The 22500-nt window shown below is 36.9% G+C and overlaps 1 protein-coding gene across 1 annotated transcript in view; it reads right to left on the reverse strand.

The window, feature by feature from the left end:
* Positions 1-15272, reverse strand: part of LOC113069268 (bone morphogenetic protein receptor type-1B-like) — a 28617-nt gene extending 13345 nt beyond the window's left edge. Inside the window, exons 1-7 of the mRNA XM_026242300.1 lie at positions 15069-15272; positions 5959-6118; positions 4140-4242; positions 3302-3404; positions 2162-2258; positions 1925-2063; positions 620-812 (exon numbers count right to left, since the gene is read on the reverse strand). Coding sequence (XP_026098085.1) covers positions 620-812; positions 1925-2063; positions 2162-2258; positions 3302-3404; positions 4140-4242; positions 5959-6118; positions 15069-15138 — 865 coding nt within the window. The 5' untranslated portion in view covers positions 15139-15272. The remainder of the gene's footprint in view (positions 1-619; positions 813-1924; positions 2064-2161; positions 2259-3301; positions 3405-4139; positions 4243-5958; positions 6119-15068) is intronic.
* Between the last annotated feature and the right edge of the window lie 7228 nt (positions 15273-22500).

Here is a 22500-nt window from a genome sequence, read left to right on the forward strand (position 1 = left end):
CATTTGGCAATTATAATTTTTTTATTTATACCTGATCTGACCAATAACAACTAATGGGCAACCGATATATCATCTGATATTTACTTTTTTTATTTCAGATCTGATCTGACCAATCAGAACTAGTGTTTAACCAATATGTCAGTTGATATATGTTATTTTTTCATTTGGATCTAATCAGACTAATCAACTGATATATTGGTCAATATTTGGAATTTTTTATCTGGATTTGAACTGACTATTAATAAGTACTGAGCAACCGATATTTTGACCAATATTTGCAATTTCTTGTTTTGTTTTTTTGTTCTGTTAGGCAAATATGTCTAACAGTAGCTTTCAGAAATTGTTGCACTTTCTTTACTTGTTGATTAGAAACAAATTTTCGCTTCAACACACAATTTCATAATCAAGAAGGTTACAATAAAATAAATATTTTTATTATTAATTATTACAAATTCTTTATCATAGTTATTTACACTTTAATTTAGAAAATATTATGCTATTAAATAAATATATAATTTCAATTATGCTTTATGTTTTTTTTACTATCCAACTTTAAATCAACCATCAACACTCATTGAAAACTCCATATCGGTTTACCACTAATCAGGACCTTCCTTACCCAGGATGTTCTCGTGTCTCATCAGGACGGTCTGGTAGATCTCGGTCTCTCTGAACCAGCTGGCCTCTTCTGTGGTGAAGAAGACCTTGACGGCGACCCGTTCGCCCCTCCAGCGGCCCATCCACACCTCGCCGTAACGGCCCTTCCCGATCTGCTTCACCATCTGGATCTGTTTGGCAATGGTTCGCTGCACCTGCAGAGCAGAAAATGGGATGCATTAACACTAATACTAAAACGTAATGTCTGATGCGACGTGTTACTAGATCAGCAAAACATTTACTGCTACACCTACTTGCACATTTTCACTTCCTCTTGTTGTATGTGGGTGTTCTATAAAGAGTCCAAAAATTATACTCCAAATGAGAGTCAAAATTTACTTTGCTGAGCCGATAAAAGGTATCTGTTAGCTGGCATTTTGTGGTCTGAACCGATTTCTGAATCTTCTGATTACTTCAGAAACACTACAATCAGTAATTTATCTTGGATGATTCAAAGGGTTCTCCAGATTAAATGTTAAGTATGCTTTTCATAATTTATATATATATATATATACAATAATTAATAATATATACAGTAAAATATTTTACTAAAAACAATATATATACTAACATACATTAATATAAACATATAAAACCATATATTTATACTTAAAATTTAACTGAACACACACAAAAATAGACAGTATAAATAGGTAAATAGACAGTATAAAAAGGTAAAAATATTTTTTTGTAGTTCTTTATAGTTGTCAGTTTATTTTATAGTTGTGTTTATAGTGTGTTATTTTATAGTGTGTAGTTGTAACAAATTAAACTGGTATTTATACAGATTTATAAAAAAAATATGCAAATTATGATTCAAAATGTTTAAACTTGTATCATTTAAGTAATATTTTAGCTATCTGCATAATTTTCAGTTTTATTTTTAAATTATATAATGTTGCTAGAATTTTTTTTGTCTAAAATATATTATTATTATTATTAATGTTTTTTTTAGATAATTAAAAACTGACAATCAGTCTTTTTGTTTTCAAATTATAATTTTTATACAGCTGATTAAAAATAGTTGATAACTAACTTCAAATACCAGTCTAAAGCAACTGACCTCTGTTGATTCTCATTGATCTGATCAAATAATAGTTCCAACATAATAATTCCAGTTATGCTTAATGATTCCACTGTTACAGAGACAGTAAATGTAAATCATGTCATGTAAATCATGTAAATGAAGCTATGTAAAAGAGAATGAAGTTTCATGGTTTGTGTGGAAGGTTCAGACTGGACTGATGTTGTGATGCTCATGTCTGACCAGCAGAGGGAGTCCAGATCCACTGCCGGAGCTCTGAGACTGTTCGATCAGATCCTTCAGAGATTCTCCAGCAGGAATGAAGGTCTCATCCTGCTCCAGACCCATTCTGTATCGCGTCCGCATCCCCTGACGCTTATATCTGACACACATCAAACACCAGACATGAATTCACGTGACTGATTCCTGTAAAGAAGACCTCTGAGAGTGATGAGGAGGAGGATGAGGAGGAAGATGTACCTGTGGTAGCAGTATGTGACGAAACCCAGCAAGATGACACCCAAGAAGACGCCCATTAAGGAGAACAGAGCTATGTGAAGAATTCTGCTGTCCTGATCTGAGACACAAAACATTTCAGTTATGTGTGTGTGTGTGTGTGTGTGTGTGTGTAAGAGAGAGAGAGCATAGAAACAAACAACAGCTTCATCAGAGGTTTATTTAGTTCATCATTACTAGTTCTAGTGCTGAGAGTGATGTGCTGAAACTAGTGTCTTAAAGCAATATCAGCATGTTTTTCACACTCAAATGCACAATATTTTGAGGAAAATCATGTTTGAAATGCGTTTCTCGTTCTGTATTTTTGTTCTCGGGTCAGTGTGTGTTAAGCAGGGAAACGGAGTCATAATCGATCATCGTCTTCCTGCAGTGCTGCGCTCTAGTTTCTGACGGACAACACCGGTGAGAACCCAATGCAGGACACCGCTCGCTGGGGCTATAACCTTACATACACACACACACACACACACACACACACACACTCTCAAATACACACACATAGACACACTCACACATGTGCAAACTCTCTCACACATGCACGCACACCCACACACACACTATCTCACACACACACTCACACTTGCACTCCCACATGTGCACACACTCTCTCTCTCTCTCTCTCTCTCTCTCTCTCACACACACACACACATGCACACACTTGCACACACACACACACTCACTCACACACACACACACTCTCTGAGGTCTGAGGTGTCACAGACGGACAGCTATCAGGAAACTGAAGCGTTCCCGTGAGATGGCGTGTCCTTTTCATTAGAGCGGTATCCCAGCAGCCCCTGCACCACAAACGCTGCGGTTTGTAACAGTTTAACCTGTCAAAAATCATCAGCCCGGAGACTGTCTGTGTGTGTCTGTGTGTGTGTATGAGACGAATTCTGATCATGCAATTTTAGCATGAAATTTTTTAATAGGAGAAATGTGTATGTATACATGCAATTTATCATGTATATTTGTCTAAAAAAATATTTTATCTTTCAGATCATGGGATCATCAGAAACATCTCCGTCTTGGAAAAGCAAGGGACTGGTTCTCTTGTGTAATTTTTTGGCTGTGTGTGTGATGTTGATATGTTTAGCGTCTCACCAGGTCTCTTGAGCGGAGGCAGCGTTGGATGGAGGTCTCGGTTACAGAAATCCTGATCTGTGCAGCATTCCAGGATCCTCCTCAGTCGAGCATTCCCAGTGTCCTGATGGGAGAGAACAGGGGTTCATATCAGACAGACAGACAGACAGACACACAGAGTCAGACAGACAGACAGAGACACACAGACAGACAGACAGACAGACACAGACAGACAGACAGAGACGGAGACAGATAGATAGACACACAGACAGACAGACAGAGATGGAGACAGACAGACACAGACAGACAGACAGACAGACAGACAGACAGAGATGGAGACAGACAGTTAGAGACAGACAGACACACACACACACAGAGTCAGACAGACAGACAGAGATGGAGACAGACAGACACAGACAGACAGACAGAGATGGAGACAGACAGTTAGAGACAGACAGACACACACACACACAGAGTCAGACAGACAGACAGAGATGGAGACAGACAGACACAGACAGACAGACAGAGATGGAGACAGACAGTTAGAGACAGACAGACACACACACACACAGAGTCAGACAGACAGACAGAGATGGAGACAGACAGACACAGACAGACAGACACAGACAGACAGAGATGGAGACAGATCGATAGACACACAGACAGAGACAGACAGACAGACAGAGAGAGAGAGAAAGACAGACACAGACAGAGAAAGACAGAGACAGACAGACAGAGACAGACAAACAGACAGACAGAGATGGAGACAGACAGTTAGAGACAGACAGACAGAGATGGAGACAGACAGACAAAGACAGACAGAGACGGAGACAGACAGACAGACAGACAGGACACTCACCCTGCACTGAAACTCTGAGCCCACCAACCCCAGACAGCCGGAGGTGAGCACTGGAGAGCCGCCCTCTTCTTCCTCCACCATAGTGAAACAGTAACCATCAGTCCTGCATCATAATCATCCTCATCATCATCCTCATCATCATCATCATCATCATCCTCATCATCCTCATCATCATCATCCTCATCATCATCACTGTGTTAAAGGGACAATCCACTCTTTTTTTAATAAGCTCATTATTCAACTCCCTTAGAGTTAAACAGTTGAGTTTTACTGTTTCCTAATCCATTCAGCCGATCTCCGGGTCTGGCAGTAGCACTTTTAGCTTAGCTTAGATAATTTAATCTGATTAGACCGTTAGCATCTCGCTCAAAAATGACCAAAGAGTTCCTATATTTTTCCTATTTAAAACTTGACTCTTCTTGTAGTTAAATTGTGAACTAAGACTGACGGGAAATGAAAAGTTACAGTGCAGTGATTTTACGCAGCACCTGAAAATAGTCCCTAGCAACTCTGCTACTGCTGCAACTACACAAACAGCTGGGACTGCTTTCAGGCGCTGTGTGATATCCCTGCTCCCATGGTACAGCTTGATTACTCCTTCCTTGATTCCCTGATTATTACGCCGGAATGAGAGTATAGTGCCTAGCCTTATCAGCCTAGAAAATCACATCTTTTCATTTCCCATCGCTCTTGGTACACGACGTATCTACAGAAGAGTCAAGTTTTAAATAGAAAAAAAAATAAAAACTCTTGGGTCATTTTTGAGAGAGATGCTAACGGTCTAATCAGAGTCAATGATCTATGCTAAGATGCTACCACCAGACCCGCAGATCAGCTGAACGGATAAAAAAAAAAAAAGGATAAAATTCAAATGTTGGGAAATGAGCCTATCTTCAAAAAAGGTGGAGTGTTCCTTTAAGATGAGCACTACTAAAACCAGATCTATAATAATAATAATAATAGTGTGTGTGTGTGTGTGTGTGTGATAGCATGTGAGTGAGTGAGTGTGTGTGTGTGTGTGTGTCTGTGTGTAAAAGAGCGCGTGTGAGTGAGTGTGTGTGTGTGTGTGTGTGTGTAAAAGAGCGAGTGTGCGTGAGTGTGTGTGTGTGTGTAAAAGAGCGCGTGTGTGTGTGTGAGAGTGAGTGTGTGTGTGTGTGTGTGTGTGTGAGAGAGTGTATGTTTTTGTGTGTGTGTGTGTGAGAGTGAGTGTGTGTGTGTGTGTGTGTGTGTAAAAGAGCGCGTGTGAGTGAGTGTGTGTGTGTGTGTGTGTGTGTAAAAGAGCGCGTGTGAGTAAGTGTGTGTGTAAAAGAGCATTTGTGAGTGAGTCTGTGCGTGTGTGTGTGTGTAAAAGAGCGTGTGTGTGTGAGTGTGTGTGTGTGTAAAAGAGTGTGTGTGTGTGAGAGTGAGTGTGTGTGTGAGTGTGAGTGTGTGTGTGGGTCCCACTTTATATTAGGTGGCCTTACCTAATATGTACTTACTTAAAAAAAGAAGTACAATGTACTTATTGTGTTCATATTGTATTGTAAAACACTTTTGCTGCTATTGAGGTGGGATGGGGTAAGGTTAGGGAGAGGGTTGGAGGTATGTGTAAGTTTAAGGGTGGGTTAAGGTGTAAAGTATGGGTCAACAGTGTAACAGTGTAATTATAAATGTTATTACAGAAATTAAATACAGATGTAATTACATGTCAGGTTTTTTTAAATATAAGTACAATGTAAAAACACGTATGTACGCAATAATTAATTAATTAAAATGTAAGTACATAGTAGTTAAGGCCACTTAATATAAAGTGGGTCCTGTGTGTGTGTGTGTGTTGTACCTGCAGGTGTTGTTGGTGGAGTCTTCAGGACAGTGATGATAACAGTGACACAATAACATCCTCTCTGGTATCACCGATGTCGCGCCGCCGCTGTTCTCCTTACCGCCGCCCGCCGTCACCTTCCCAGAATTCCTCTGTAACATGCTTTCCAGCACATTCGCTGCAAGAACACAGATTCACGTCAAAATACTGCAAAATACAAGAGTCCTAGGAGATAAATGAGTCAGAACAGGGGATTATGGGAAGTGTAGTTCTCTTCTCCAACAATCTTTCCATAACGAAGCTGAAAAGGTTTTTACAGAATCAGACCGCATCAGTTACCAACCTCAGAGCTGACGATCAGTTTCACAGCTTAACATACACACCAGAGCCGAGTGTGTGTGTGTGTGTGTGAAAAACAGCTCATATTGCTCTGATATCACAGCTGCCAAAGAGATAAAGCCACAGATGCTGTCGGCCTTGACAAGATTATCAGAAATACTGAGACAGACTCCTGTCGCCGGCAGCGAGCGAGAGCAGAGACGCTTTGAAGATTCATCACATTTAACTACAGCCCTCAAATCTCAACTGCTTGACAAGATTAAACACGCTAAACAAATATTACATCAGTATTCAATGAAATAACGGGTGAATTTACATCAGAATAACATATATTTGTTTCTTCCTCTATATTTGAACAGAGACCTAGTATTTCTGTATCTGTTTTCTTCCTCATGTCACTTCATCAGTTCTTTCTTCATGCTTAAAGTCATGTAGATGCTTCTACACTCATAAATCACAAAGAAATGATAATAAACACAAGGATAAAACTCTCACCCTGAGAGTGGGTCGAGATCTTCAGACAAAACTGTGAACAATGAACGGTCACTGTTTCAGGATCAAGACCAAAATAAAACTCTTTGACTGATCTGCTGCTCTTATTATTATCATCACTTATTTTATTTTAATATTTTAATTGAGTTTTTACCTTCATTTAATATCAAATTCATTGCTGCTCACTTCAAGCAGGTATTTTTTTCTTTCTTTATTCTTTCTTTCCTTATTCTTCCATTCATTTATAATAAATGTTTGTTATTAACTGAGTTTTTGCTTTAATTTACTGCTGCTCTTATATTTGTTATTATATCACCTTAGTTATGCAGTTTATTATTATGATTTATTATTTTTTCAATACCTTTTTTATTTTACATTTTTAGTAAAAATATACATATATTTATAAAACATATTTAAGATAATTTATAAAAAATATAAGTTTTTTTTATTTATTTTTTTTACCTAAACTTAACTTTTTTATCTATATTTCTAACTTTATTAATATAATTTTTTTCTGGCACAACAATGACACTTTATATATATATTTCTTCTTGTTTTATGCAACTGTTGTTCTGCACCAAATGCTAGTGCTTTGACTATATGGATGTACAATAATTTATCAAGCGTATAAACACATTAAAATTGAAAAACAAAGTGTCCTGAGATAAATACACTCCTCTGAGTCGAGATGATCATTAGTAAACAGCTCGAGCTCAGTATAAACCTCCTTACATGAACATAACTTCAGCTTCACTGAGACACAGAGCAGCAGCACCACTCACACACACACACTCACACACACACACACACACACACACACACACACACACACACACACACACACACACACACACACACACACACACACACACACACACACACACACACACACACACGGCTGAACATTCAGAAACACTTCAGTCCATCACACTAAAGCAACAAACACTGGAGATCAGTGACGATAAACCAGCAAGGTCACACAGAAACCTGAAACTCTCGCTCACACACACACACACACACACACACACACACACACACACACAGATCTCTGAGCTCAGGAGTCGGACTCTTCATCTATCAGCACGCAGCTCTCTCTCTCTGAGCTCAAAACACAGCAGAAATATCTCAACACATCTAATGTTCAATAATCAAACACAAATCTGGACTGTGCTTCTGCTTTGACCTTTGACCTTTACAGGGCCTCACATCAAGCGAATCAAACCATCACATGAAACAAAGGCTGACAAAACTGATGTGCTTTTCCAGGAACTGTTTCCTGAGCTCAGTCTGTTTACCTGTGTCGAATATCACGAGCGATAATAAATCATCTGTTTGAACCAGGACGAGAACTGGCTATAACACAGATCTAATCCATTTATATTATTATAGTCAATTTCATTTAAAAAGAATATGAATGAAAATATTTAAAGACACACATGCCAATAAAATCACTTGTACGACTAAAAGAAGCTATAAAGAAATCTTGCCCTTTTGGAATTAATTGAATAAACAAATAAATAAATAATCTTTCTAATAATATTTCATTATTTACCAATTATTTTTTACTTTTACGCTGTAAATCTAAATAGAATAATGTGTTCACAACAGGAGCTTGAAATAAAATGTACATTAATTGAAAAAAAGTTAAATTCATCATGACAAACTTTAATTATAAAGTTAATTGCTAGTTGCAAAGGCAACATTTAATTTCACTTGATCCTAAAGTAATTAAAACACAAATAAAAAATTTAAACCTAGTCATATCTGAATTGAACAATAACACATTCAGAAATAAAGGAATTGAAAACAAGTGATCAAAAGTGTAGAATAAATCATAACTCATGTAGTAAGTTCAGTAAATTAAAAAACTCATAAGTATTCAGTAAATGAGTAGAGATGTAATCTGTGGTACAGTGGATACCTTGTAAGTCACTTTTAATGAAAGCGGACCAATTGAACTTCCTCATAACTGCAGGAAACACACACAGGGCCACAGGGACCCGGATAACCACACCTGTGTGTGTGTGTGTGTGTGTGTGTGTGTGTGTGTGTGTGTCATGAAGTGCCAGGGTCTGCAGCTGTCTGCGCTCTGTCATCTGAGCCTGTGCGACGTCAATACAAGCGGCTATTATTACACACACACACACACACACATGTTTGTTTTTGTGTAAAGTGTGTTCATCCCATAGGTGTAATGGTTTTTATTCTGTACAAACTGTATATTCTATGTCCCTTCACCAACCCTACACCTAACCCTAACCCTCACAGGAAACTTTGTGCATTTTTACTTTCTCAAAAAACTCATTCTGTATGATTTATAAGTGTTTTGAAAAATGGGGACATGGGTTATGTGCTCATAAGTCACCCTCTCCTTGTAATACCTGTGTCATACCCATGTCATTATACACACACACACACACACACACACACACACACACACACACAGCCTTACAGTTACAACCATCATAAGTTTGTCACGCAAACACTTCCCTGTCTGTCATTGGTCAATCAAACTAATAGCCCCGCCTTCAATTCACGCTATTGGTCTGTTTTTGACTGGTCAGAATCAAACAGATCAAATCTGATCAAAGTCAATATGTTCCCTCTTTAGGAAATCAATACTTATTAGGATAAAAGACATTTCATCATCAAAATACATCTAGAATTTCAACTGAGATAAAATAACAGCAACTGCAAATAAAATTACAGATGCAAAATTAAAATACACTGCAATTCAAAATGAACTCAAACAAATTATTTATTTTATTAAGTTGACATTTAACAGTATAAATAACCGCAAATTAATTTCTGAAAACATAATTTTTACATATACTATATTTATATTTTAATATTTACTATATAATATTACATAATACATTATTCATAAATATATTTAAGATCTCATTGTTATATTTATACATTTATATTAATTTTAAATGTAAAATGTATTAATAAAATTATATATATATATATATATATATATATATATATATATATACATACACACACACACATATATATAACAGAATTAATAAAATGACTAATTTCTCTCTCTCTCTCTCTCTCTATATACATATATATATAAACATTTATTTATCATTCAAATCCTATTGTTGATATGTATACATAACTATATATATATATATAATTGGCATATTTTCATATCAATTTATTAAATTTATATTTTAATATTCATTATTTAATGATTTAATAATGATGTAGATTATGTATTAATATTTATTTATATATAAAGTATTAAAATCTATTATAATAATTAGTCAGTGTTCAAATATGTATGTGGTGTTTACGTTTTTTAATTGATTTTAGTCACAGAAGCCAGTCGTTCTGATGGAAGCGGCTGCTGAACTCAGGTTTTCTGAGTCTGTTTGAGGACGAGCGCTCGGTCCCCGGGGCCCGGGGCCACACAGGGGCCACGGCTGGATCAGGTTGTGTTTGCAGGAATCTGATCTGTATCCTGTCAGGATCCCGGGACTCGGATTCATTACGGAAGCTGGTCTAAGGAGACGCCGGCTGCTCGTGTGCTGAACGAGAGGAATGTGACTAAAGCAAACACCAGCTTCTTCTGTTCATCTGATTCATCATTATTCATTTACTGCCGTCATATGATGCAACATTTCTGTTTTAAGTGACTGTTACTTTGCTACTTCATATACAGGTCAAATATTAGTACTTTATTTGATTAAAAATACTGTAAAACAGCTAAATATTATTCTAATGTAAATCATCTGTTTTCTGTGTGAATCTGTGTTAAAGTGTAATGTATTTCTGTGATGCTCCGCTGTATTTTCAGCATCATTCCTCCAGTCTTCAGTGTCACATGATCTTCAGAAATCAGAATAATATGATGATTTACTGCTCGAGAAACATGAAGATTATTATTAATGTTGAACACAGTTGTGCCGCTCAATATTTTTGTGGAAACCATGATACATTTTATTTTTTTAGGATTCACAGAAGAACAGAAAGTTCAAAAGAACTGCATTTATTAGATTATAAATTATTATGAATGCGTGCTTGATTAATGAAAGCATTCGTTTCTTTGAACAAACGATGTAGCGATAATGAAAGAGAGTCTTAAAGGCACGAAAGCACCATTTTTAAAAACATGATTAAGTGTGAAAGAAAAGGTAACACAAACAAAGCGATAAGAGGACAGGACGGTTCCTGTGAATGAAGCTTGTGTTCCTGAGAACGGTAAGAGATCTCAGTAACCTTGAGAACACCTGCAGTGAACGAGAGACACGACAGAGATCAACATCACCCCATCAGGAACGACGAGTTTGAGATGAAATAACCAAAAGAGCTTTATATAAATATATATATACACACACAAATGGATTAGCAATGAAAATTACATTTACTTGTATTTGAAATGTTTATCAATATGCATCGTCCCTTTCATTTGAGAATTAAAACACATCTGTACAGAGCATGAAGTATAATAATGTATAATCTAAATTTCATGGAGATAATATATTTTTATAGCTTTTAATAATATTCGGTACAAGTTAATATATTTATTATCTATCTAGTTTAATTTTAGTAATTTTGTCGTGTTTTTGTCGTTTTTAGTAAGCTCATAGTTTATATATGTCAATATAGTTTTTATTATTTAATTTATTATACTTTATTTGGTCCAGAAATCATTTTATGCTTTTTATTATTATTATGATTTTATTTTATTTTATTGACAAACATGAATATAATCCATTACAAATATATGTGCATATTTAATACAAATATTAAAAGTAGAAAATACATTTAGTAAATTATTTATTATTATTTTAAATGCTAATTAATTACACTTAACCATTTCTACTGTTACTACTCCCCAATGAAACATCTCTATTAAAACCAATGTTTTTATCCATCTTTGCTTGTCCATTATATTAATTTGCATTCTTTTAATTCTTTTTTTTACTGACCTCATTGCAGTGCATTCTGGGATTACACTTCTCTGTGAAAGACACATGCTTAATCAAGTTTGGCACAGATTTAACATGAGACGTGCGTCTACCCTGAAAAGGCAGCACACTAGGCTTCAAAACAAGCTCTCGGTCTCAGTCTCCTCTCTCTCTCTGTGTCTGCTCCTCACTTCAGACGAGCGTGTGGGAATTTCAGAGAAACTAGAGAGCGGCCCACGCGCTGGAGGAGCGTCGAGGACGGGAGGAACTCCTCATGAATCATGTGCGGAGGAGCAATGAAGGTCACCACTTCTCTCCCACTCCAGTCTGTCCTTGACTCATGCTTTCATCTGAGATCAGCAGCACCTGCTCCGAAAACGTCTTTACCATTGAAACAAATGCACTGGAACTGAACTGTTAAACAGCATTGTTCCTCATTCTTTTAGGATTGTTATTCATCACAGTAATTACTAATGCATGCATGCATCATGTGCGTTTGAACTTAAACTCTTGGTGTTGATGAACTTTCTCCATGCATATTCTAAACTACCCATGCACGTATTAAATATGAGCTGAAAATGCTCTTTTTTTAAATATTTTATTAATAGTTAATTGAAAAAGTATTGTTTTTTTAGGTTTATGAAGACAAAATATCTAAATGCATCTTCCACAGTAAATATTCAGCATGAAGTTAACATTTATAGCATATAAACGGTGATTTCTAGTTATCTTAAATATACTTTTCCTTACAAAAGCATGTACATGTTAACCTAAAATTTCCATTGACACACTGACATGCATCCTTCATTTAAAATATTTTTTTTAATGTAATTTTTTAATTTTAACTAAATTTAAACCTTTTAATATGAATCATCCATACTATAATTATTCAGAATCAGCATTACTTCAGCCAATGCATTTGTAAGATTCTTTTATAATTATTATTCATGATTATTCATCATATTAATGGACTGATTACTTATTTGTACTTTTATAAGTTCATTTATAAGTAGAATTTATAACCTTCCAGTTATCTAAAATATACTTTTCTTTACACATGCATGAATATTTTAACCTAAATCTTAATGTTGCTTAAAAAAAAAACAAGCTCCATGAACACATTTTGCAGCGACTACCCATGCATTTATTAAATATATCCTGGTATAGACTCTAAAAGCTTTTTTTTTTTTTTTATAACAAAAAAATAATTTTGATATGAATCATCCACAGCATTTTATAAGTATTATTAATGCTTATGCATTATATTAATTGGCAAACTACTTATTTGCACTTAGATCATTTGTAACCGAAGGAGCATTTAAAGGGTGATTAGAAACTTTCCAGTGACCTTAAACACGCTTTTCATTACACATGCATGAACATTTTAACTTCAAATCTTGGTTTTGGTTAAAAAACAGACACATTTTGCATTAACTACCCATGCATTTATTAAATATGACCTGAAATAATTTTCACTCTTACATTTTAATTTGACATTAAAGACAAAAATGTCTTTTAATCACTATCATGCACAATAAATATTGAGCATGCAGTAAAACTGGTGTTATCATCAAAGTTGCATGATTCTCCTTTCTTCAAGAACACTCTCAGACAGTTATCAGATGAGATGAAGGTCTCTCATGAGCACAGATGTGTTGGAGTCTGTGTATCTCCATGCTGACCTTCACAGTGCCATAAAACACTGAAGGCACCAGCTCTGCCTCTTATCACTCGCCGAGCATGAGAGACTTTCAGCACGAACGCTGTTTCTCCACACCATTCACAGAAACAATCAGGAATGCACAGCCGCAGACGACTCTTAAACACAAAGACGTGAGCCACAACAACGGCTGAATCATCTAGCACTGACACGGAGCTGTTTAGAAACAGAAATCTGAACACTTCCTCGTCTGAAGAGCAGCAGGTGAATGCATGTACAAAAACAGCTGAAACGGACTGTTTTTATATTTTAATTAAAGATTGCAGTATAAAAGTAAGGAAGCCATGATCAATACAGACAAATGCACATGAAGGCAGCTGAAACAGTAAATCCATGCGAGCGTGCACCAGCTGAGGGATATTTCTGACCCTCAGTGTGACACACAGGGGTTTCAATTATTTTAGGTGAGGGCGAGCGCATGTGCGGGTGTTTGTTCATCTGTGTGTGTGTGTGTGGGCTGAGAGTGGAATTGATTTTACAGCCTGACGCCCAACTGTGTGTTTAACAAGTGTCTGACAGTAGATCCCTCAAAGACCGACCAGCAAACACCCAGCAGACGTCAGACTCTGATGCACGCAGGTTTTCCACTCGTACATGTTAAAGCACAACTAGCCTCTCCGTAAGCATCTTACAGCAGCATGATTCAGACACATGCACTAGAACAGCAGCATTCAGATGTTGAATTACGTCTAGTTTATTCTACATCAAGTGACATGTCCTGCAACGCGACTGAACTATTAGATAAAACAGCATTTTAGAACTAAATCTTTGTTCTCATTAATAAATAAACTCCACGGACACATTTTTCAGCAACTGTACCCATGCATATTAAATATGAGCTAAAGTTTATGAATGCAAAAGCATTAAGTTGATGTTTTGCAGTGTGAGCATTTTATTATTATCATTTATGATTCATTATGATATTTATCGACGGACAACTTATTTGCACTTTTAATAGTTCATTTGTCACATGTAACAGTAACATTATAGGTTCCAGTAACCTAAAACACACTTGTCCTTACATTTACAAATCTCACCATTTGTAAAAAAAAAAAAATCAATAAATACATCAGAAAAAACTCCATTGACACATTTTGCATCAATAATCTATACATATACTAAATAGGAGCTAAAGTGGATGCTGAAATGATCTTAAAATTGTAATAAAAGTTGATAAAATCATGAAACGTTCACATTACACGAAATTGGCATCACTTGAGGGTGACAAACTCCCTAAAACTATTACCCAAATCAACATTTTTCTGATTCTCATTCATGATACTTCATCATAGTAATGCCATTAATTCTTTAAAGTTCATTTGTCACTGCAGCAGCCTTTAACAAGAGATTAGAAACTTTCCAGTCGCCTAAAATACACACACGCATGTAAACGACAACCTACTGTAAAACCTTGGGCATGATTGAAAACTAACTCCACGGTCAAGTTGTGCGTCAACGACCCGCGCATATTTTAAACAGAATGTATTTTATACTTCTCCCCCGTGCATATTTGGCAAATGCATCTGGCGCCCGTCCGAGAAAATATTCTAAACATGACGTTCAGCGTCGGGGGGGATCAGACACAAACAGACACCAGTTAAACCCTGCCATCAGAACTGAACATGCACACAACAGCAGATGCTGATACTCACCCTGAGCGGACGATAGCGAACCCAGCAGAAACAGCAGCGACGTCCAGCGGGTCTGAACCTGTAGCTCCATCCCTGAGACTCGAGCATGGACACACACACACGCCGCTCGCTCCACAGTTACTCACACTGACGGACACAGAGAAACAGGGTGTTACTCTCTTACTCGCTGCGATTGGGACGGCCCCTTCACTCTGGACACCTTGTGGAGAGACAATAAAAGCAGCAGTTGATCTCCACGGCTCAGCCGGGACCCCAGCGGACCCTCCTCACGCACAGGGGAGGGCCGTCCACTGAAAGGAGGCCAGTGGCCCCCAAAAACAGCCTCCAGCGCTCGGTGGGCCGTCTGTGAACTCAGAGTCATGTGACCACTCACAAACCAACAACAGTGCTTTAGAGGGGTCCGATGTGACCCTGGAGCACAGAACCGGTCATGAGGGGCAGTTTATGGGAAGTGGAATAAATACGCTTTCCGTTGATGCATGGTTTGTTAGGATCGGATAATATTTGGCTAATATACAACTACAATCTGGAATCTGACGGAGCAAAAAAAAAAATGAAAATAAAACAAATTCCTAAATATTGAGAAAATAGTCTTTAAAGTTGTGCAAATGACATTTATAGCAATGCATATTACTAATGTGTGTATGCATGCATGTCGCCAAGACATATCTGGCAATTATGTACTTTATAAGGAGATTGCACACTTTTGAAGAGCTTTGCAAATGTAATTCAGTGCGATCGTTTTAATTACAAAATCACATTTCACTGGTTGGGATTCGTTGAGAATTCGCAAAAGCGATAATGCTGTGCTTTGCAGGAATAGACTTACAACTTGTGTTGAGAACCAGAAGTGAGTGGAGAAAAAGGTAATAGTAGTTTAAATTAAGTTTGAGCTGATTTATATAGTGTTTTTCATGTCATAAAGTAAATGTGAGTGGTCCTTGCTTGTGCAAAACAAACGGCTAAACCGGTCACAAATACAAACCAACTATAATGGCTATATAACTATAATGGCTTAAACTGGTATGTTTCATAAACATAATCAGGTGTTTGCTCATGAAAAACAAGGTGTTGTGATTGCTGGGGTGTTACTAGGGTCCTCATCCATCTAATGCATGAATTACATAAGATTGTTATGTTATAATGCATTTTGTGCATCAAGTGTCCAACATTTCACACTTATTTAAGTGCATCATTTGGGTATTTAATGCACATTTTTGTGGTCATTTACAGTGACACGTAAGAATAAGTTTGCGATTTAGGATGCAACTGATGATACTATGTTGCGATGCAGCTGCCAAGGTGTACTTTTAAGTGTATGAACCAGTTTTTTAACCAGCTTCTAGGCAGTCGCTATTATGTTTTCTTAAATTCTGAACTTACAGTGCTTCTAGTTTTGATTGCATCATTATGAGCTCTGATACTAGTGATGATTTACTTCTGTTTGACAACATTTTAAACTGCAACTAAAAAATAACATAACAGTTTATGTGGGAAGAAAATCTCCATGTAGTTGTAGAGCGACGTCAAAAACATGAAAGCAAATGACACCCCATGTATTCTCACTCAAAGTGCTGTAAGAACTAGTTCCTGGCGGGTCGATTAAGCACTTCCTCTCTTCTCTCGTAGGGTGCCAGAGGCTGACTGACAGCTCATTATGGGTGGGATAAAGAACACAAAGCAGCAGTAAAAACACACAAGAGCAGAAAGAGCGCATGATAAAAGGCATTCACACGTCAGGTGATGGCGGGACTCACCTCGGGCCACCACACGCCCCCATCGCCCTAATCTCACCCAAACACTCACAGACACACACAACTAAAGCCGATTAGGAGCGAGTTAGTGCCATTACTGAGATTACATCAAGAGCACAGAGATTCAAATGAGAAATGAGCAGAATGAGTGTTAGACGATCTAACTTCACTAAAAAAAAAGATAATTAAATGCACAAAAAAAATTGGAATGGGTTTCATTCAGAATAATGCATAATGTCCCAGCAACCATATAACAGCTTGTCAGAAACAATGTTAAAATCAGATTTCATTCGGTAAACATAAATAAAACTAATACATATTTTATCTGTGTTCTTCCTACACTGATGTGTGTAACCCTAATCTCAACTCAAAGAGGAGATCAATTGCTCCATATTCCCTCCGACGCTCCACACTTTCCTCTTTCTCCAGCCGTGACGCTGTGAAGGTGTGTGTGTGTGTGTGTGTGTGTTTGTGGATGGGCTGAACACAAAGAGAAAGTGAGAGCAGGAACAACAGTGTGGGCTGCTGGGAGTTCAGTGGGGCGGCAGTGATGTGACCGCAGCATTGGTGCTGTCAGAGCTGGTTTGCTGTGATTACATGCGATCGGGGCGAGCTCTCGGGAAGCTGTGAGTAGGTCAGGCCCGCTCACACACTGGCTGCGAGCTCCATCAAACGCCCAGCGTGAGGCCCGCTGTTGAGAAATGGGCCGTCCGGGGCAATGCCAGGGGATGCACGCTCTGATTCCACCGCCAGAAACATGAGGATCATTTCTTCCTGACGGTAAAATCACTGTAGAGGAGAGCGAAGCAAGAACCTGGAATCTTGTCACTATTCAAGCTCCAAAAATGAAACTAGTATTTATCAAAAGTTATGCACTTTTGAAAACAAGTCTTTCAGGTGAATAACAACCTAAAATACATTTTAAATAACAACTTCCCTCAAAAATTAAAGTTCTGTCATTGCTTTGCCATTTCAAACCTGTTTTGATTCTTACTTGAAAGGGAAAACTGACCAGGATGTTCTTTTCCATTCAGTGAAATGCTGTTGAGCACCAAAAATGACAAAAAGCACCATAAAAGTATGAAACATTGCTTTGTTTTTAGAGGTTTCGCCTCTTTTTCTATCCTGTACTGCTTTTGTTGTTTCTCAGTTGTAAGTTGCTTTGGAAAAATACGTCTGCTGACAGAGGCTGAATTTATTTGATCAAAAATACACTAAAAATAGTGAAATACGGTTACATTTTATATAGTAGGTGGCCGTTTCTAACACTATGTTTGGGGTCAGTCATTTTTTTTTACATTTGTGAAAGACGTATGCTGCTCGTCAATGCTGAATTTGTTTGATTAATTGACAATTGAAAATATCTGTATTCAATTATGAATATAGAGTAAAATATAATTTATTTCTGTGATGCTCCGCTGTATTTTCAGCATCATTCCTCCAGTCTTCAGTGTCACATGATCTTCAGAAATCAGAATAATATGATGATTTACTGCTCAAGAAACATGAAGATTATCATCAATTTTGAAAACAGTCGTGCTGTGCAATATTTTTGTGGAAACCGTGATGCAATTTATTTTTTGTCAGGATTCAAAGATGAATAGAACACAGCATTTATTTGAAAGATAGATCTTTTGTAGCATTATAAATGGCTTTACTGTTACTTTTGATCAATTGAATGCATCTGTGCAGTATAAAAAACGTTTTGATTGGTAATGTACATGTATACAAAGGCAGCACAGATGTGTCGATGCAGCACATTTAAATGGCTTCATATGTGTTAGAAGACTTGAAATAAAGCACACAAGTTATACGGATTGTTTCTAAGCTCCCTTGTGCTTGGCCTGCTTTCATTACTTAAAATAAAATAGTGTGAAAGTTCTGTTAAACGTCTCCTTTTGTGCTTAACAAAATACAGAGTCAAACAGATTTGGAATGGCGCGAAGGTAAATCATTATTTTTGGGTTAACTATCCATTTAAATGGTTTTATTATTATTGGAACTATAATCAACCAACAAACCCTTGGGCAAGAGACACAAAAGCTGCAGTTAGCATTCCCTCACAGACATGAGAAAAGGCAAGAGGTTCTGCGTCTGTGTGGATTTACGGCCAGACGACTTTGTCTCTCACATGTAGCTGGAAAATCTGTGAGACAACCGCAAAATTCACGACTCAAGTGAGGAACAAAGGAAGCGGGCACAAGTGGTCGTGATGGCACGGACTCTCGAATTACAATAGCGGCTGAAGGAATGCGATCGTGAGCGATGTTTGGCCTGACAGCGACTCTGACCCCTGCCACTGTGAAATTTCAACAGGGGATTTGCCGCCGTGCTTTTTTTCTCTCTGTCTTGAGCGGTCGTTGAGAGTTCGGTCACGGAATCTGGGAAAGACATTCCACTTCCTACGAGCCAACAGCTGCATGCAGGTGGAAACCCCATCGGATTGCCATCAGACCATCGGCATCTCTGGACCATCCTTCAGCTCTCAACACCTCCTGAACTGCACTTACAACAGCCATCTCAGACACAACATTAAAAACATTTGATTATCCTGTATCCTGACTTATTTAGAGGTTTAAAATAATCACTAACTATTTTGCACACATAGTGCCCCTATTATGGGTTATAAAAGGTTCATATTTTGGTTTTGGGAGTCCCCAATAACATGCATGAAAGGACAAAAAACACTTTCATTGTCTTATAGTATGCATTTATTTAAAATTACCTTACTTGCTCAACGACTCCCAAACGATTCGCTCATTGATTAATTTTTCCAAACACCACAAATCTGTGGTGACTGGTCTCATTTTAATTCAAGTAAAATCCTTCAAAATATAGATGTAAATAAAACTGTAAATTTTGCTGTATGTAAGTTCAGCTGAAGTGAAGAAGGAAACTCTTGTTTAGAAAAGGGTCTTTAAAAATAAGTGTTGTAAATTAAATCTATGGATGCAAATAAATCATGTGATAAACTCAGGTGAATGATTTGTCAACAAACCTTACAGTAAAATCCTTCAGAATATATAAAAGAATAAAACTCTAAGTTTTGGTGAATGTAAGTGCTGCTGAAGTGGATAAAAAACTTTTTTTTTGAGAAAGTGGCCTTTACAGATACATATTGTTACTTAAATCTACAAAAGCAAATAGAGAGCAATAATAAAATCAGGGAAATGATATCAACAAACCCCTCAGTAAAATCCTTTAGAAGATAGATATGGATAATACTGCTAAGTTTGGTATATGCAAGTGCTGCTGAAGTGGAGAAACAAACTCATTTTCATAAAATGGCCTTTAAAGATTGCATTATATTTGGAATCTATAGATGCAAACATTGATGCAAAAAAAGACATGCAAGTGATATATGAACAAACCCCTCAGTAAAAATATTCAGAGTATAGAAAGGAATAGAACTGCATATTTTGGTGCAAGTCGGTGGTGCTGAAAAAAACTTATTTGAGAAAACGGCCCTTAAAAGATACATGTTGTAACAGACATCTCCAAATGCAAATAGATCAAGTGCAATAATATATACACTCAAGTGTATTTTGGATGTTTTCTTTCCACTACTCTGAAACATAACAGTACAAAAAGCCAAATAACCCAAAATCGTAATACTGACAAGTGCATGAAAACAGTGTTTTTGCCTGAAACCACTCTAAAGCATTTAAGCTTACCTCACTAAAAACAGATGCTGAAATTCTAATTGTTCTAGTTCTTGAGAGTTTCTTCAGGTCTCATGGTGTCCTGCTTTCAAGCTCCCAGCATCCCAACCGTGAGCCATTGGTGAGCGAGAGAAAGAAGATCCTCATTAATATGCAAAGCCAGCACAATGGGCCGCCACAGAGCACGAAACAATCACAGAGGCTTTGAAGTCACCGGGAATGCTGGGTAAGGCAAAACAAAACTTCTCAAGAGGGCTGAGAAACCGTCACAGCAAGAACCATGCGGGGGACGCTGGGTAAGGAGGAATAATCAGTCTTCTCACTCCTGAGAAAGAGGTTTTCAGAGAGGTTAAATAAAGCGCTGATGCCAATGTGCCACAGCGAGGGGTTCAACAAGAACCATAAACTGTTTAGAAAAAGTTTAGAAGAGAAAAACAATGTGGGAATTGATTTGTTACCGCAACGATGGGGTAACATCTCACATCTTCATGCATCATACCAAGATTTAGTGTCTAAAACAGCTAAAGGAACCTATAAAAGACAATATCTGAATATTAAATGGTTTACACTCATGCTTTTGATTTTTGATGCATAATTATACTACTGCACAAACATTTTAGGTCTGTAAAATATATATTACAGCAAACAAGGCTCATAACGCCTGGCACAGATGTGCTGGCTGTGTTGAGTCTGCTTTGCTCAGCTGTGTTTGTGTTCTGACACACACAAGCTTGTGGCAAATTAGCAGGTAAATACCTGAGCTTGTAATCCAAAAGATGCCATTTCAAACCTAAGCACTAACTAACAAACTAACTCAGACTGAAGAGGATCACGTCACGTCACAGTGGGCACCTGCCGGGGCTAAAAATGTCAAAAGGCCCTCTGTGTGACTCATATTGATGTAGATTATGACTGCAGCTGTTATAACTGCATGAGTTTCTGAATTTCACTCAGTAGTGCGCTTGTGTTAGTGTGTGCACTAATGAGAACTCAATATCCAAGTGAAAAAGTAACTATTGTCTCTGCATAAATACCATGAGGTTAAGTCTACTGAATAATAATAATAATAATAAACTATATAGGGCAGAATCCAGTCATTGAAACAGAATTTGGCATAAAACATTGATGAATAAATCAAAAACTATGGCTTTACACTCAACTGAATGGCAAAAAGACTGCTATGTAAATCTCTTCACTAAAACCTGCCAAAATAAAAGTTCGGTCTAACTTTAAGAAATTGTGACATATATTACTATTGCACAGTAGAACATACTTCTTAATTAAATACAATGATATTAATAGAGGTATTAAAACATGATTTTTGTAAAAATGACAATTTGTCACCTGTGTTTTTAATTTTAACAGTAAACCTCTGTTGTGCAGCACTTAGTTAACATGAAAATAAAAGGAATTGTTCAGATTTCAGTTGATTTGATTTTAAAGGATGGATTTAATTGTTCACATTATTTTGATTACAACCATTTTAATTTTTTATTTTTATTAAATCATAAACCGAACCCTGAAAAATAAAAACACACAGCATTTCTGAAAAAAAAAACTTTGCCCAGGACAATATTATTACAGTAATTATTTAAGAATTTTTTTAATTTATGATTATTAGAATTTAATGTTAAAAAAAGAAAGGAAAAAGAAAAATTAAATGGTTAAATTGTTGAATCCTTTATGAATTCAACCAATATCCTTTATCCTCTATTGTTAGAATTTAGCAAACAGAGGCTGTAAATTCATATCAGATGAGCTAAAACTATTGTTCCTTCTGATTAACAGAACAAATTGACTATATTGCTGCTGTTTGACATTTAATAAAAGCAATATCCCAGACAACACCCACAGCATTCAGGCTTTAATTACAGATGCACAAACTCGCTCTCCTCTGGAGTCAGTTAATAGCTGCACAGATGACATTAACCAATCATGAGTCAGTATGCAAATATCACAGTGATGTCACAGATACTCTCACTGTATATAAATAAGAGCCTGTATATAAGTTTATAC

The sequence above is a fragment of the Carassius auratus genome, unplaced genomic scaffold, assembly GCF_003368295.1.
Source record: "Carassius auratus strain Wakin unplaced genomic scaffold, ASM336829v1 scaf_tig00001218, whole genome shotgun sequence".
NCBI lineage: Eukaryota > Metazoa > Chordata > Actinopteri > Cypriniformes > Cyprinidae > Carassius > Carassius auratus.